The 16,954-nt window shown below is 35.3% G+C and overlaps 4 protein-coding genes across 4 annotated transcripts; all 4 read right to left on the reverse strand.

The window, feature by feature from the left end:
* Window positions 1–286: 286 nt before the first annotated feature.
* LOC108235949 (olfactory receptor 2AT4-like) lies at window positions 287–1,417 on the reverse strand. The gene has a single exon (XM_017416293.3). It carries the CDS (start codon window positions 1,415–1,417, stop codon window positions 437–439), a length of 981 nt encoding a protein of 326 aa, XP_017271782.1. The 3' UTR covers window positions 287–436.
* A 1,645-nt stretch (window positions 1,418–3,062) lies between these two features.
* LOC108235950 (olfactory receptor 2AT4-like) lies at window positions 3,063–4,034 on the reverse strand. Its single transcript, XM_017416294.1, has one exon. The coding sequence runs from the start codon at window positions 4,032–4,034 to the stop codon at window positions 3,063–3,065; it is 972 nt and encodes a 323-aa protein (XP_017271783.1).
* Window positions 4,035–6,541: 2,507 nt separating this feature from the next.
* LOC108235951 (olfactory receptor 1J2-like) lies at window positions 6,542–7,877 on the reverse strand. The gene has a single exon (XM_017416295.2). The coding sequence runs from the start codon at window positions 7,786–7,788 to the stop codon at window positions 6,817–6,819; it is 972 nt and encodes a 323-aa protein (XP_017271784.1). The 5' UTR covers window positions 7,789–7,877; the 3' UTR covers window positions 6,542–6,816.
* An 869-nt stretch (window positions 7,878–8,746) lies between these two features.
* LOC108235952 (olfactory receptor 1J2-like) lies at window positions 8,747–10,667 on the reverse strand. The gene has a single exon (XM_017416296.3). It carries the CDS (start codon window positions 10,491–10,493, stop codon window positions 9,522–9,524), a length of 972 nt encoding a protein of 323 aa, XP_017271785.1. The 5' UTR covers window positions 10,494–10,667; the 3' UTR covers window positions 8,747–9,521.
* Between the last annotated feature and the right edge of the window lie 6,287 nt (window positions 10,668–16,954).

Here is a 16,954-nt window from a genome sequence, read left to right on the forward strand (position 1 = left end):
TTTAAAAATAAAGTTGTTAAATGCTTTTGGAAAGCCCTTGCAGAAAAACTGAACACATTTCACTTCTATAATATAGTTCTGATTATATCACATGTCTGCAGTGCTGTTTGGCTGGTTTTGCCCTGATTTCTGAACTCGTCGATCGGTCGACCTCAGTGCAGGTCACACAAAGAGAACATGAGGGTGGAAATAAGTTCACTACAGATTAATGAAGTAATGTTTTATTGTTGACATCTTTTACACTTTAAAAAATTGTAAAACAGCACAGTCAATTTGTTTTATTGCAACAGCATCATCAAAAACAAGAAAGAAAAAAAGAAACTCAATTAAAACTGAAGTGACCAATTACTATTTATTTTTATATCTAAATAGTAGATTGCATCTGTACTATCTGTACTTCTGTACAGTCAGACTTCCTACACACTAACGTAAATAGTTACGAGGTCCATATTTTTATCTCTATTCCAATTTTAGTTCTTTTCAATTTCCTGAGCAAAGTTTTCTTGATGTCCTGAGTCTTGAAACAGTAGATGAATGGATTAACTGCAGCAGGAAGTAGACTGTACAACAGGACTAAAAGAATGCGAAAATCTAAACTGAAAGAAAATCCGACAGTGTTAGCCACATAAACAAAACATCTGGGCAGATAGAAAAGACATGTTATGAAGATCTGAGAAGAGCAAGTTGAGAAGGCTCTTTTGCGACCTGCATTATTAGACATTTTCATAATAACCACGATGACAAAAACATAAGAAAATAAGATAAATGCAAGAGGCAACAAGAGAGAGAGCATGGCCAGGCAAAGGGTAATGACCTGAACATGTTGAACATCGTTTCCACATGCCTGGCTTGTTATAGATATGTGGTCACAGAAGCACTGGGTGATAACATTTGATCTACAGAAAGGTAAATCAATGGTTTTTGGTAATACTACTAACAACACAGACACAGGTATTAACCAAGCTATTCCACAGAGTACAGATATGGTGCTGTTTGTGATCAGGACACGATGATGAAGAGGGAAACATATTGCAATAAATCGATCAAGAGCCATTATTGATAGCATAAAAGACATCACTGCTCCTAAATAATGAATAAAGAACATTTGTGTAAAACATCCAGAAAAAGAAATCAGACTATCTCCAAACCAATATTTTGATATGATCTTTGGGAGTGTAACAGTGCCAAATGTTAAGTCATTCAGTGCCAGATGACAAAAGACAAGATAAGTAGGTTTCTGGAGTGACCTTTCAGAAACCACAATTGCTAAAATTGAGATATTCCCTATTACAATAGTTAGATAGACGAGAGTAAGGACAGCTGTCACAGGTCCATAGTACTGTGGAGAAAGTCCAGGGAATCCGAGGATGATAAAGCTTTTAAACCTTGTGACGCTGGCATTAAATGTGATCACCATTTCCAAAAATACCTATAAAGTGGAATCACAATGAACTTGATGAGCCATGATTGTATTTTACATGTATTAATACCATAAGATAAATACATCAGTGACACACATTTGTGTTCGGGTAATTTGTATTATAGGAAATAGCTTAAATGACTCTAAAAATAGGCTGATAATATTGGTGATTAATTAAACAATAAGATTGATGGGAGTGTATAGGTAAATACAAAGGCATTTTATTTCTCCCTGCAAAAGGCAAAAAAAACCCAGTACTGTAGTAAAATCATCTATCATGAAATATGTTTTTGCTCCTGCGCTTTGACTGTAATACAAACATTTTACTGTCTAACGTTTATATAAACTGGTTAACTTGTTATATTTTATAAACAAAGTTACAAAAAATAAAGTCTGCGTTGTGCTGTTAGTGTTTCCCAGTCAGTTCCTTGATGCTTACCTCTCTGAGGCAGATCAGCAGCTAACGCCTGAGAGCGATCACAGGGTGACAGTTAATATCAGCTTGTTGTTGGGTCCAACCAGCCACATCCTCAGAGGGATGTATTCTCAACTGAACTCCAAGATTTTCGTTTCATGTTCCTCCGTGTCTTTCACAATTCACCAGCATATTTCTGCATATGCAATCTATACGCAACCCGTTTAAAAGCTGAAATAATCTTAACTTTTGTTCATTCATAACCTAGTTTCAACAAAAGCTATATGAGTTATATGCTGAAGTTAAATAAAATCTGAAGTTAGAACAAAATGACCTGAGGACTAGAGTTGGAAAACAGATTATTATCTCTATATTTAGTAATAAAATTTAAAAACACCAAGTCAAATAGTCACTGCTGCTTGTGTTTTACATGATCTTCTAATGTTTTTAGCATTTTGCTAAAATTGTACAGGAAGAAAGAAGGCATTTTTAAAGTAATTATTTAAATCTCCACTAATTACTGTAGTATATATTTTATTAAATACATAGTGAGTGCACTTTTTTTCAGGAGATCAAATCTCATCATCTCATCTCTTCGGGTCTTTGGGTGCTGGGCTGGAACCTCACCAGGTGACAGGGTCCCAAACAGAGACATCAGAGACAAACAACCATGAGTGCATACAGTAACTCCAAAGGTCAAGGTGCACTCTCTGCTTTCCTAAAAAAAATATTTTTGGGATTAAAGGAGGACAAAGACTATTTGGGACAGGAAACTAAAAATTTTATGGGATTTTACTCCAATGTGCTGGTGTCATTTTGCAGTTATCCAGAACATGGTCATCATACAGGATACACATGCTTCTGTTGTCACAGTCATTTTCTATCATGCTTCTGTCCTTGCGACATGACTACATTTGCATACACTCACTTCTTTAGTCATTTCAAAATCTCCAATTTAAAAAAAATGTATGTTTCTGAGCTATAGAAGAAACTAAAGTTTTCAGATACATGTGGACAAACAAGCAAACTCCAGTGAGAAAAGCTCCAGCCAAGATTAAAGACTGAGGCCTTCTAACTCTGAGGTGACAGTGTTATTCACTACATCATCATAAAGCAAGTTGTTTGCTCAAATGCATATTTTATTTTTTAAAAAAAGATTCATTCTTAAGTAGAATATTTGCTTCTAGGAAAGACATCTTCTAAAGTAAAAACAAGTGTGATGATTTATCATGTACAGATTGCTGAAACTTGTGCTTTATGGGGTACAGTTCTGTAAAATTGCTTCCACAAACATTCTCTAATGTCTTTCGCTCTCAGGCAGTAAATTAGTGGATTAACCATCGGAGGACCAAGGCTGTAAAGCATTATAATTACAATTCGCACAGCAGCACTGAAAGTAATCCCAACAACACTGGCTAAATATACAAAACATCTTGGTAAATAATACAGTGAGATTATTATCAGCTGAGTACTACATGTTGACAAAGATTTTAGACGATTTTTAAAACCTGCTATCTTGGTTACCTCCATAATTATAGAGCAATATGAGAAAACTATAAATGCCAGAGGGACAAGAAGCACAACCATTGCACTGGCAAATGCTGGTAAAGCATATGGAGTCCTGTCAGTGCAGGCCAGAACTGTTATACCAATGTGATCACAGTAACAGTGATTGATTACATTTGAGCCACAATAAGGAAGAGGATATGCTCTAATAAGCATATTTAAAGGAAATGAACTTGAAAGTATCCATGCAGTCAAACTGAGGATGTGAATGTTGGCATTTTTCACAATAATTGCATAATTGAGTGGATGGCAGATAGCACAATACCTGTCAAAGGCCATGAGGAAAAATATAAAAGAGTTTAATGAGCCAAGATAGTGAACAAAAAACATTTGGACAAAACAGCCAGTAAATGAAATTATCCCTGATTTAAACCAATATCTGCTGATGATTTTAGGTAAAGTTGTTGTGCTGATGAGAAGGTCACTTACTGCCAGATTTAAAATGATGTAATACACTGGCTTATGAAGACAACAATTAGTTGCAAAAAGGAATAAAACTCCAGCATTTGCAATCACAGTCAGCAAATATACGAAGAATAAAACAGCTGAAACAAGACCATAGTACTCTGGATGAAGTCCAGGGAATCCAGTCAGTATGAATTCAGTCACTCTGCTACTATTTCTCTCTGACATGATGTGGAAGAAAAGTCCTGAAAATACTGAAAAGCACAGAACATGTTAGATATTTACTCTGGTAAATAACAATAATATTCTTAATTAATAGTTAGAATGTTTTCATATATTAACAATATTATAGAATCAAATCCATAAATTATTTTTTTACCACTGATTTTCATCAGCCCCCCCCCCCATTTTAAAAATAACCCTTCAGCATGAATTTACTTATTTATGTTTGCTGTTGAAACAAACAAACCTGTACAAGTTTTATCTTCAAGTTATAACTGAACATAAATTATAACTACTATTAAGTAACTTCTGTTAGTTTAAAACTACCTTTCACAAACAGAGCTGCAGCATGCTCTGATTCCTCATCTGTTGGTTAACTGCTTTAAATGACTTCTCCCAGCATGCCCTGTGAGGAAGGTGGAGTAATTGTCCATCATTTTTTTATTCTCTCAGGATCTCTGACATGCAGTTTGGTAAGTCTAAACTCTCACTTGGTGTGAGAGAGTGTGAATGTTTGTTTCTATGTGGTCCTGTGATGGACTGGTGACCTGTTCAGTGTGGACCCTGCTTCTTTCACAATGACTCCTGCATGAGCCTGTACAGAAAAGTGGGTAAAGAAAATGGATGGATGGATGGATGGATGGATGGATGGATGGATGGATGGATGGATGGATGGATGGATGGATGGATGGATGGATGGATGAATGGACTCTACCAAAAACACAACCTCCTTGATGGAATAAATAAAAACCAACATTTTGAGACAGAAAACAAGAGATTGTAAGCAATTTTACTCCAAGCTATCCATTCCAAGCTTCCTTGGCAGCCAGACAGCAGAATGTTTAGAACAATAATAGTAGAATATCCAGTCAATGCCACAAAACATTTTCAAACTAATTTCTGTTTTTTTATATAGATGTTAAACAAATTCTCTTAGCAATATTGCAAAATCCTACTTACATACTACTGTTAACTTACTCATTTTCTGTAACTTTTCTGTTCTTCTGACAATATGTTTTCAGATGTTTTTAATCAGAACTGTTTCATCCCAGAGTCTGTGCACAACAACCCTGAGGAGCTGAGCTCCTGGTTTCACTTCACCTGCTGAACTGTTTCGGATTCTGTGGCTCCAGTAAAAACCAGGCAGCCTCGTTAAATGATGAGACTTGTGCTGCCAACTGAGGGTTTTGTAGAAAAAGGACAAATTGCTGGTGTCATTTGAAATATTAAAGAAGTGCTGATGTCACTATTAAAGAACGGTGAAAAATACAAAAAGAACACACTTCTCTGATAATATTTTGTCAAACCGTCACAATCCTTGTGTTTAATCTAAAACGATCAGTGTGCTCCTAATGCCTCACAGACTGACTGAACTGAGCCTCTCCTGCTGTCTGTGAGAACTTCTTTACTTTTTTATTTCAAAGGTCACTGACACGACTGCTCCAACATCCCCTTCTACATACAACCCCTCAGTCCCTGTCCCCTGCTCTGCTGTCCCTGGCAGGTTTCAGCTTGTCATCTGGTCTTCTTTGCAGGAGATTGTTAAACACGTGAAACCTGCAGGTTCAATAAATGATGCTTTCCCTCCTTGATTATTTAAAGAGGTTCTCCAAACTGTAAGACCTTCTGTTCTTACCCCTGTTAACAGCAGTCTGTCTTCTGGTGAATTTCAAACAGGCAGTTTTCCAACCTCTGTTGAAATCACCTGCTGTAGATCCTGAAGTTTGTGCAAATTACAGGCCAATTTTAAAATTACCTTGTTTGTCTAAAATCATTGAGAAGTTTACTACCATTTAATGGCTTTCCTGAAATTGCAAAATATTTTACAGATTTCCAGTCTGGCTTTAAATCCCCACATTCTCCTAGGAAAGATATCTTTTAAAGTAAATACAAAAAGGTATAACAATTGTATATTTGAGTGGATGGCCCACAGCACAATACGTGTCAAAATGTATGAGAAAAAATATTAACGAATTCACTGAGTCAAGATAGTGAACATAAACAATTAGAACAAAAAAACAGTCACTTATTTTAGACCACATATTTTCAATTAATTCATATTTTTTATAGAGATTTAATTTCTCTTTGTCATTCAAGATGTTTTTTAAATTTTTTTTTGCTTTTTATTTTGTTAAAATGATTAATAGCAATGAAAGTGTTAAACTTTTTTCTAAGCTATGTGTAAAACAGCGGATAAATCAAAATGTGGTTTGATCAACTGACAAAAACATGACACAATTTATACAACATTTGACTGATTGATTTCATTAACATGAGCAACAGATACAACAAATACATAATTTTATTGTAATTTGACATTTATAACAGGCAGTTGAAGTGTTTGACAGTCAAACAAACAATAAAAAACATGGAATAAATAGCTGTATGGCACAAATAATTTTTTTAACTAATTTTAGTCGATTAATTGCTCCAGTGATATACCTACTAATAGAGACTATAGAGGAATATCTCAACAGAGCAAGGAACATGATTTTAAATGTGTTCTAATTGGATGGGCCCATCAGCCGCACATACAGTCAAACAGCTCACTGACGATGTGAACTACTGAGACGTATCTGACTGTGCATGAGAGAGGGTATTGTTAGTTTGTAAAATGTTGACCCATTTATTATAATACTTTTTATCTATTATGTCTTAAGCGATGGACTTATTGCTTTCACATAAACTGTGAGCACACTGTAGCATTTTAATTCTTAAGCTTGATGATCAAAAATATATATGTCAGTGGTTGTATGATGGGCTGCACCAAATGACTTCCTTTGATTTATCAGGTACAGATTGCTGAAACTTGTGGTTTATGGGGTACAGTTCTGTAAAATTGCTTCCACAAACATTCTCTAATGTCTTTCGCTCTCAGGCAGTAAATTAGTGGATTGACCATCGGAGGACCAAGGCTGTAAAGCATTATAATTACAATTCTCACATCAGCACTGAAAGTAATCCCAACATTACTCGCTAAATATACAAAACATCTTGGTAAATAATACAGTGAGATTATTATCAGCTGAGTACTACATGTTGACAAAGATTTTAAACGATTTTTAAAACCTGCTATCTTGGTTACCTCCATAAGAATAGAGCAATATGAGAAAACTATAAATGCCAGAGGGACAAGAAGTACAATCACTGCAATCGCAAATGCTGGTAAAGCATATGGAGTCCTGTCAGTGCAGGCCAGAACTGTTATACCAATGTGATCACAGAAACAGTGAATGATTACATTTGAGCCACAATAAGGAAGAGGATATGCTCTAATAAGCAAATTTAAAGAAAATGCACAGGAAATTATCCACGCAGTTAGAATGAGAATGAGTATTCTGACTTTTTTAAGAACATCTGCATATTTGAGTGGATGGCAGATAGCACAATACCTGTCAAAGGCCATGAGGAAAAATATAAAAGAGTTCACTGTGCCAAGATAGTGAACAAAAAACATTTGAACAAAACAACCAGTAAATGAAATTACCCCTGATTTAAACCAATATCTGCTGATGATTTTAGGTAAAGTTGTTGTGCTGAAGAGAAGGTCACTTACTACCAGATTTGAAATGATATAATACATTGGCTTATGGAGGCTTCGGTTAGTCGCAAAAAGGAATAAAACAACAGTATTTGCAATCACAGTCATCAAATACACAAAGAATAAAACAGCTGAAACAAGCCCATAGTACTCTGGATGAAGTCCAGGGAATCCAGTCAGTATGAATTCAGTCACTCTGCTACTATTTCTCTCTGACATGATGTGGAAGAAAAGTCCTGAAAATACTGAAAAACACAAATCTTCAAGTTATAATTAAACATAAATTATAACTACAAATATGTAACTTCTGTCAGTTCAAAAATACATTTCACAAACAGAGGTGCAGCATTCTCTGATATCTCATCTGTTGGTTAACTGCTTTAAATGACTTCTCCCAGCATGCCCTGTGAGGAAGGTGGAGTTACTGTCCATCATTTTTATATTCTCTCAGGATGTCTGACATGCAGGAGGTTAATTTCCCTAAATGAATGGCAGGATCCATTTCTTATATGGCAATGTAATGACTACCTCAGCCTGTTTGTGGCCGTAATGGATGCAGTGATCTTGTCTCAAGCCTGTGTTTGTGTTACGTCACACAGCTTAGCTTACAGCCCAGTTTGGAGGATTTTTGTTGCCTTTGTGATAACATGCTAGGAATTTAATTTTCTTTTCTTTTTTTATTTTTTGCAATCTGTTTAATTTTTAACAACAGTAGATAATCGTCACACTTTTAAGTCAACTAACATTTCTTAATGCTTTTTGTGCAAGACATCTTTTACACCAGCATTTAGCAAAGTCTATGGTAGTTGCTGGCAAATATAATTATACAGTATATATGTAACATCATTGTGTTCTACATCTTGTCATGATCACATTCATAGTGAGAAACTTTAAATGTGATGTCATCATTGACATAAATAAGGACAGACAAAGCCAAATTGTCCAGCCATGTTGTATTTTTGGATTCAGAGTCTGAGCACAATGTGAGACTGTACCATAAATACTAAAGTCCTACCTACACCCCTTCACCCCCCCTCAACTTGCTAACAGACTATCACAATGACAGTCACAGTGAACATGACACTTTATTTTTAAGCCTCAAATCACTAATTGAAATTAAACATGTTTAAAAACATGCAGATTTAAACATACAGCATACAAATATAAGTACTTGAATCAAAAATCAACACCTGAAAAAAAAAATTCCAGGAGTGTATTTTAATTTTTTTAAATAGGCAAAACTCTCATTCAGTTGCAGAAAAGGGCAGGACTTAAAAATACTGCAGCCAGCCACAAGGGGGTGATCATCCTACGTGGCTTCAACTTCTGGGTTCCAGTCCTGGGTGTTGGTATAATATATGTTGGTAGGTATGATCGACTGACAGAAAACATGGTACAATTCAGACAAAGTGGTTGGATGATTAGTTTTATTAAACTGAGCAATAAATAAATTTAAAAAAAAAAATCACACACGTGTGTGTGTGTCTAATGTAAAAAAAAAAAAAATCATTTACAAATCTGTTTCAGGCTTTTGAATCTTCCAGCAGAAATATTTTACTCTTATTGCAAAAGCACTAACAAGCAGCAATGTTTCATGTGTTGTTGTTTTTTTGTTTGTTTGTTTGTTTTTGTATCATCTACTTTTTTCATATTATATTCATGTAGTCACATTAAAGGTCAGTTTAAAAAAATCAAATTAAGCAAAAATGCATGCTTCTGGAGTGTGGGAGAAAAACCAGAGTATCCGATAAAGATTCCCACTGAGAGAACAATTGAACACCACACAGAAAAGCTCCAGCCAAGATTTAAACTTGAGGTCATCTAGCTCTGAGACAACAGAGTTAATCACTACATGAATGTGCAGCAATTTGTGCTTTTACTTAAAAAGAAATGATTTATTCTTATTAGCAAGCTATTTGCTTAATACTTTTATTCCTATTTTATCACAATTATCACTTACTTATTATTGTAATTTGTGCTTTATGGGGTACAGTTCTGTAAAACTGCTTCCACAAACATTCTCTAATGTCTTTAGCTCTCAGGCAGTAAATTAGTGGATTGACCATCGGAGGGCCAAGGCTGTAAAGCATTATAATTACAATTCGAGCATCAGCACTGAACGTAATCCCAATATTACCGGTTAAATATACAAAACATCTTGGTAAATAATACAGTGAGATTATGATCAGCTGAGTACTACATGTTGAGAGGGATTTTATGCAATTTTGCAAACCTGCTATCTTGCTTACTGCTATAAGTATAGCACAATATGAGAAAACTATAAAAGCCAAAGGGACAAGAAGTACAATCATTCCAATGACAATAGCTGGAAAGGCGTAGGGGGTCCTGTCAGTGCAGGCCAAAACTGTAATACCAGTCTGATCACAGAAACAGTGATTGATTACATTTGGACCACAATAAGGAAGAGAATATGCGCTAATGGTGAATGTTAAAGTCAATGCACCTGAAATTATCCATGCAGTCGAACTCAGGATGTGGATGTTGACATTTTTAAGAACAACTGTATATTTGAGTGGATGGCAGATAGCACAATACCTGTCAAAGGCCATGAGGAAAAATACAAAAGAGTTTAATGAGCCAATATAGTGAACAAAATACATTTGCACAAAACAACCAGTAAATGAAATTACCCCTGATTTAAACCAATATCTGCTGATGATTTTAGGTAAAGTTGTTGTGCTGAAGAGAAGGTCACTTACTGCCAGATTTAAAATGATGTAATACACTGGCTTATGAAGACAACAATTAGTTGCAAAAAGGAATAAAACTCCAGCATTTGCAATCACAGTCATCAAATACACAAAGAATAAAACAGCTGAAACAAGCCCATAGTACTCTGGATGAAGTCCAGGGAATCCAGTCAGTATGAATTCAGTCACTCTGCTACCATTTCTCTCTGACATGATGTGGAAGAAAAGTCCTGAAAATACTGAAAAGCACAGAACATGTTAGATATTTACTTTGGTAAATAATAACAGTGTCTAAAAATATTCTTAACTAACAGTTAGGATGTTTTCATATATTAACAATATCATAGAATCAAACTATAAATGTTTTTTTAAATCACTGTTTCTCATTTCCCCCTTAATTAAAAAAACCCATCAGCATGAATTTACTTATTTATATTTGTTTGTAAAACAAATAATTCTATGCAAATTTAACTTAAAGTTATAATTAAACATAAATTATAACTACTAATAAGTAACTTCTGTCAGTTCAGATATCCTGTCACAAACAGAGCTGCAGCATGCTCTGATTCCTCATCTGTTGGTTAACTGCTTTAAAGGACTTCTCCCAGCATGCCCTGTGAGGAAGGTGGAGTTATTGTCCATCATTTTTTTATTCTCTCAGGATCTCTGACATGCAGTTTGGTAAGTCTAAACTCTCACTCGGTGTGAGTGATGATTAAAAAATAGTACAATCCAGATCATAAACTGGATCAGCACCAAAGTATAATTCCTTGTTTTTTTGTAACAATGCCAACATTTCCTGAACATTTCATCGACATCTGTCCTTTAGATTTTACCAGATCTTTGCTAACAAACAGACAAAAAGCCAAAGTATACAGACAGAACCAGAAATTTCTTGGTTGAAGTAACAAAAGGATCACATGTAGGAGCAGAGATGATCAAACAAAGGGGTAATCTGCGACCTTGACCTTAAAGAAAGAAAATGGATGGATGGATGGAGAAGAGATTGTTTGCAATTTTACTCCAAGCTATTCATTCCAAGCTTTCTTTGCAGCTTCAGAGCAGAACAAATGGCACACTTTTTAAGGTTATTATCAGAAATTAAAACACAAAATGCAGTCAATGGCAAAAAAAAAAAAAACGTTTACACTAACGGCTTTATTTACAAAGCACTTTAAATACCCACAGGACTTAAGAGCGGTACACATAATAAAACAATCATACAATCAGTCAGATTGAAATAAAATGGAATGGATGACCCCTAAACCCTGAGGAGACCCTAACCCTAGCCCTGAGCCAAAAGGCCCTAACTCCTTAAATAAAATTCTGAAATATGTGGAACAAATTAGACAAAACAGTTCTGTCTTACTGTAATCAATAAAGCATTACATATATTCCAATCAACAGTTACACTTTTTTTTAACAGTATTTGCAATCACAGTCATCAAATACACAAAGAATAAAACAGCTGAAACAAGACCATAGTACTCTGGATGAAGTCCAGGGAATCCAGTCAGTATGAATTCAGTCACTCTGCTACCATTTCTCTCTGACATGATGTGGAAGAAAATTGCTTTAAAACTTAGAAAAGCATAGCAACAAATTACATAAAACATTCAAGCCCTAAATGTTTAACAATAATCTTGACAGTCAAATAAGATTGAATTTTAATGTTAAAATTTTGATTTTTTTTTTTTCACTTTCCTCCTTTAATTCTTTTTTACACTCTTCTTTTTAATCAGATCTGCATTTACTCCTATAAAACTGCCTTCAAACCCAACAAGCCTTTTTTTTACTCTCCCATCATGTAAATGCACTGAATAACAGCAGTAAAGCTCTAGAAAAGTTCAGCATTGTTACTTTAGCTTGCAAATACGTTTTCTCTAATGAGGCAAGTGAATAATCTGATATTTCTCAGGTTTGTTCACTGCTTAAAAGGACTTTCTTTGGCATGCCCTGTGAAGAAGGTGGAGTTACTGTCCATGGTCTCTATGTTCTCAAAGGAAATCAGATATAGTTGGTTGATTTCCTCAAATTAAGCTTTTTTTATTTGCTGAAGATTTTCCACTAAGTAAAACTATTCATAAGTTCAAGTGGCAGCCATGATAATGGCTGCTGGATTTCAGAAATAATGGTAGTTTATTTCCTTTCTTATTTTATTTAGCATATTTTCAATCATTTAAAAAAAATAAAAGTTTACAAGCTTTTCCTGTAGTGTGTAACCAACCATACTTGGTTATGCCTTGACTAGTCATGAGCCAATTTTATGGCTGATGCTTCATATGATCTTTTTTATTTTTCATTGAAATTCCAACTCTAAAACCAAAATATTATTTTAACTTGTTTATTTGTATTTACATTGCAAAGATGACATGTTGTTAAACCCAAAGGATGAGGCATCCAAACGTGAACTAAAAAAAGTTCATTGTTTGTTGACATTGTAGTTTTATTACAGAAAGCCTTTCTGCAACTATTGTGACAAAATGTGAACAGCATTCACTACAGAGTTTCTAATGTGTTTCAAAATCACAATTGATTTTTACAACACATTTAATTAATAAATCAACCCAATGTGCTTTCCATTAAGAACTTAGCATGTTGGCGAGGGTTCTCAATTTCAGGCTCACAGTCTTAGGTTGCATGTTTTTTTTTAATTTTCAAAAGATTTATGCAACTAATTTTTTTCTCACAATAATCAAAGAGTTGTTGTGGGCACCTGGAACTTATCTCAAACCCTTCTTAGTTTCTGTGAGTTAGAAAGAGCAAGAAATGTGAAACAATTTTGTGAGTGGTTGGCAACCAATGAAACTAAATTGTGACTGATTAGAGACAACAATAAGAATCAGACATTACAGAATGCAACAGCAGTAAGGAGACCTGCTGCAGCCTTCAGCATGTCAGCCTGGTTTTCACACAGCGGCCTCTGCACTTTTTCTCTGAGGTCCATATCACTTGACATCAGACTACAAAGTGACTCCAGGACTGGAGAGAGGCTTCGTATTTATATGGTCCAGATTTCTCAAATGTAGCATGATGTTCTTGACCATATTTTTTATTTTTAGCATGAATTTCTTCTTTCTGTGTTTTAATATAAAAAATATGCAACAAATCAGAACTTCATAATGCCTTAATGTAAGAGCTCAGTTTTAATAAAGTTAATTGATTAAAAATCCCAGTGGAGTAAACAAGTACCTTAACAATACCACTATGAGCAGTCAAATTAATACTGAGAAAGGAGTGTTTATATCCCTGGTGTTTAATGGAAGTCTCTCAGCATGTGCTTTAACTGTGAACCCTGAGGACTTATTGGACAAAGCATGTCTGCACTGTTTATTATTGAAATCAAGCAGTTTTTGTGTGGGTAATTCAATCTAAAAACACTATTTTGTAACTGCAGGAATTGAATGATGAAGATAGTACAAAGATAGAAGAAAGTAGTCATCTTGAATGGTTTTAAAGATTTTTCAAATAAAAAAAAATATCCCTAAAAGTGGCAAATACTTTGTACTAAGGAACCATGGTCTGTGGTGAAATATTAATAATGATTATTATGTTGCTGAATAACTGATGAACTTGTCTTTAATTTTTTTTTTCCACAACCTAAAACATTTAGATTTTTTTTCAAATAAAGACAAAAATAAAACTTTACAACTATGCTATAAATGATAATGTAATATTTGACACTATCTAACGCAGGTTAAGTTAGATCATACAGTGGTTCAGCTGTAGCTTAAACACTGCTCGGTTCAACCACTGCATGGTGGCTTTAAGAAGGCCTCAGTAAAAACAATTTGGTGGTCAGTGAGGTTAAGTTTAAATTGTTGTATCTGTTTAGAGAATTTCTTCAAAAGAATGGGAAAGAAAAGCTTGGTCAAAATTTCAACAAAACAATGTTGCATAAGATTGCCTTGAATTGAGAATTACCTAAGGTGCATGCAAAGAGAGTAATTCACAGATGTACACTAATTACACACTTGAGATCACTATTGACATGAGACCTCAATTAGCTGCCTCCTGGTTTCCATTTGTGTTGTTGTTTTTCTTTGTGCATCAGTGAAGTAAAACCTACAATCTCCTCAACTTTACATCACTATTGTGTCATAAAAACATTACACAGCATGCATACAATTCACTAACTGTTTGATTACATGCAACAGAAGTAATAAGTACAAAAGAAAGCAAAGCAAACTGAAAACTTTATCAATATGTTTATATTTAGGCACTTTGTAAAAGCTCATGTTGCTTTTGTCAAAGAATCACTGGATCTACATTATGTTTGTTCCACTGTTTTACTGCAGGCTGTTTGTTACCTCCACCAAGGAGGTTATGTTTTCATTAGTGTCCGTTGTCCGTCCATTACTTCAAAACTAATGAATAGTTTTTGATGAAAACTTCAGGTGGTAGGGTCTTCACAAGAAACAAGTGATAAAATGTTGGTGTGGATCCAGATCCTACAAGTCTTTAATGACCTTATGGCATCGGCAGAGGTTCGCTCTCTCCAAGTGCTTCTAGTTTATTCTGATGTGTGATTCCTCATAAATGTGAAAAAAAAAATCCCTTAAAACCATCAAAATAGTTTGCTAATATTCAGCAATAGCCAGTACAAAATGTCATGGGGACATTCCATTATTCCAAATTATTTGTCAGTGTGAGAAAATGTGCACAGCAAGTGAAAAAAATGAATCTTTTGAAACTTAGCAACTGAGCCGAGTCCAGATACGCCTGTATTTAGGTCTGATTACAGATCAGGGTACCCCAATCTTAAAACAATCTTAAAAGAGTTATTACAAAAAGTTTCTTACATGGTCTCAGGTTCATGACCTCTAATCTTCCTGTCTATCGGTCTCCTGTGGGCTACCACACATACCATCATCATGTCTTGTTTGGACGCTTGGACGCTTGGTGTGAGGTACAGGGTGTCACTGACTCACAATCCATGCTCAAATTTCAGAATATTAATATTTAGTGTGGTGCAATTGTCTTGCCCTAGGCTTTGCCTAAGAACAAAAACCTGTACTAATGCTATGTTAAATGCACATACAGTAGCTGTATGCAAAACATGGCATAGTGCAGTCATCATGGTGGAATAAGCAGTCTTGATGTCATCACTGCCCAGGCTCTAATAGAGCTTTTTGTATCAAAACACAACTTGAGGGTCAGAAGAGCAGCATCAGTCATTTCAGTCTGACCTAACATGTTCAAATGTTGGTTTAAAAAAACAGATGACAGAGTCACAAAGAAAGGCATGATTAGAATGGAATGGCCTGCCTGGTTTGACCCAGAGTGATGTATTATTGTTTGATTTTTAGTACCCACAATTTGTCCATAACAAACACCAGGTTCAAGCCGAGGAGTGTCCATTAATGTATGGGGCTTCAGGACACACTGGACTACTGGCTGGGTTGAGTTTGAAATTATGCCATCAGATCTGTGACCTTATGTATGGGACATATGGGTGAATAAAGGAGCTCAGCTGTCAACTGACCACTACCAGGTTGTAAACTGGTCGCCATTATGGGGAGGGATACCAAATGGATGTACTGTACGCTCCAGTCCTGGAGAGCTTCAGTTTTCACATCTGACAGAGCTTTTCCAATATTCAAAAAATGCCAGAGGAGTCTGAAAGAGCCTTGCTCTGGACCACCATTGCCAATGCATCTGTATGGAGTTGCAACCATGTACTTGGTTAGTTGTGGGACTCTGGAGTAGCTGACAGGCAGGACATAGCTTGAACAGTTGCAAAAGTAGAAACATTTGATGAAACTATGAATCAAGGCCTCAAAAAGATTTTGGGAAAACATCAGGTGGCTCCTACAAGGCCCAGATTAGGGAATTTAAATATGTACTATGAAGGTTAAATGTAGGAAATGATCATTTACAGTGTCAGAGAGTCTTGAAGTTAAGTCACAGCTTTTGAACACAACAAATGTCAGTGCATCTGCTGGTAAAAGGATGAAACACAGAATTGCATTTAATGTTTGGCATCTCTCAGCTTATAATGCATGTGTAATGTCTGTGCAGCAGCGGTGTTGCTTCCTTTCTTTTATAATTTTAAAGGATAAAAGGCAGATTATGTTGATAGATGATATTTATTTATTTATTGAGATACATTGTCTGGTTGTGTATCCATCACCATTTTATCAGTTGGGATCTAAAAGTCCTACAGGTTCTTAGACTTATCATATTCAATAAACCTTTCACTTTTTTCTGTTCATACTTGGCATTGATGTTCCTCTAAGCTATTTTTAAGCTATTTAAGCCACTTTTAAGGCATTCAATGTGTGTTAATCCTCTAAGGTTCTTAAATCCAGGAATCATGTGTCTTTACTCAGACTGTACTTGTGGTCCTGTTGTCTGGTATTACAGATAGTGGCTTCTTTCCCTTTTGTACTGAAGTCACAATCTTGTGCTGCCATTATTAGTACCTCTGTATGGTCCTTTATTCCAGCCTCCTTTAGCCACTGATACGTTTTCTCAATATCAGTGGCCCATGCCATGCAGTGGCTTATTTTCCATCGAGGTTCCTCATGTTCTGTCCCTTTCCAGATTGGGTTCCTCCTGACTGAGACATTCATTTAGCAGTTTATTTCTAGAGGCTATATGCTGGTGTAGATTCTCAGTCATCCAGGCCATGGTAAATTCAAAAAAAAGTTAAAAAACAAAAACAACTGGAC

The sequence above is a fragment of the Kryptolebias marmoratus genome, linkage group LG2 (genome assembly GCF_001649575.2).
Source record: "Kryptolebias marmoratus isolate JLee-2015 linkage group LG2, ASM164957v2, whole genome shotgun sequence".
Taxonomy (NCBI): Eukaryota; Metazoa; Chordata; class Actinopteri; order Cyprinodontiformes; family Rivulidae; genus Kryptolebias; species Kryptolebias marmoratus.

Coding starts and splice junctions, on each gene's coding strand:
- LOC108235952 (XM_017416296.3), bottom strand. CDS start 10,493: ATGTCAGAGAGAAATGGTAGCAGAGTGACTGAATTCATACTGACTGGA.
- LOC108235951 (XM_017416295.2), bottom strand. CDS start 7,788: ATGTCAGAGAGAAATAGTAGCAGAGTGACTGAATTCATACTGACTGGA.
- LOC108235950 (XM_017416294.1), bottom strand. CDS start 4,034: ATGTCAGAGAGAAATAGTAGCAGAGTGACTGAATTCATACTGACTGGA.
- LOC108235949 (XM_017416293.3), bottom strand. CDS start 1,417: ATGGTGATCACATTTAATGCCAGCGTCACAAGGTTTAAAAGCTTTATC.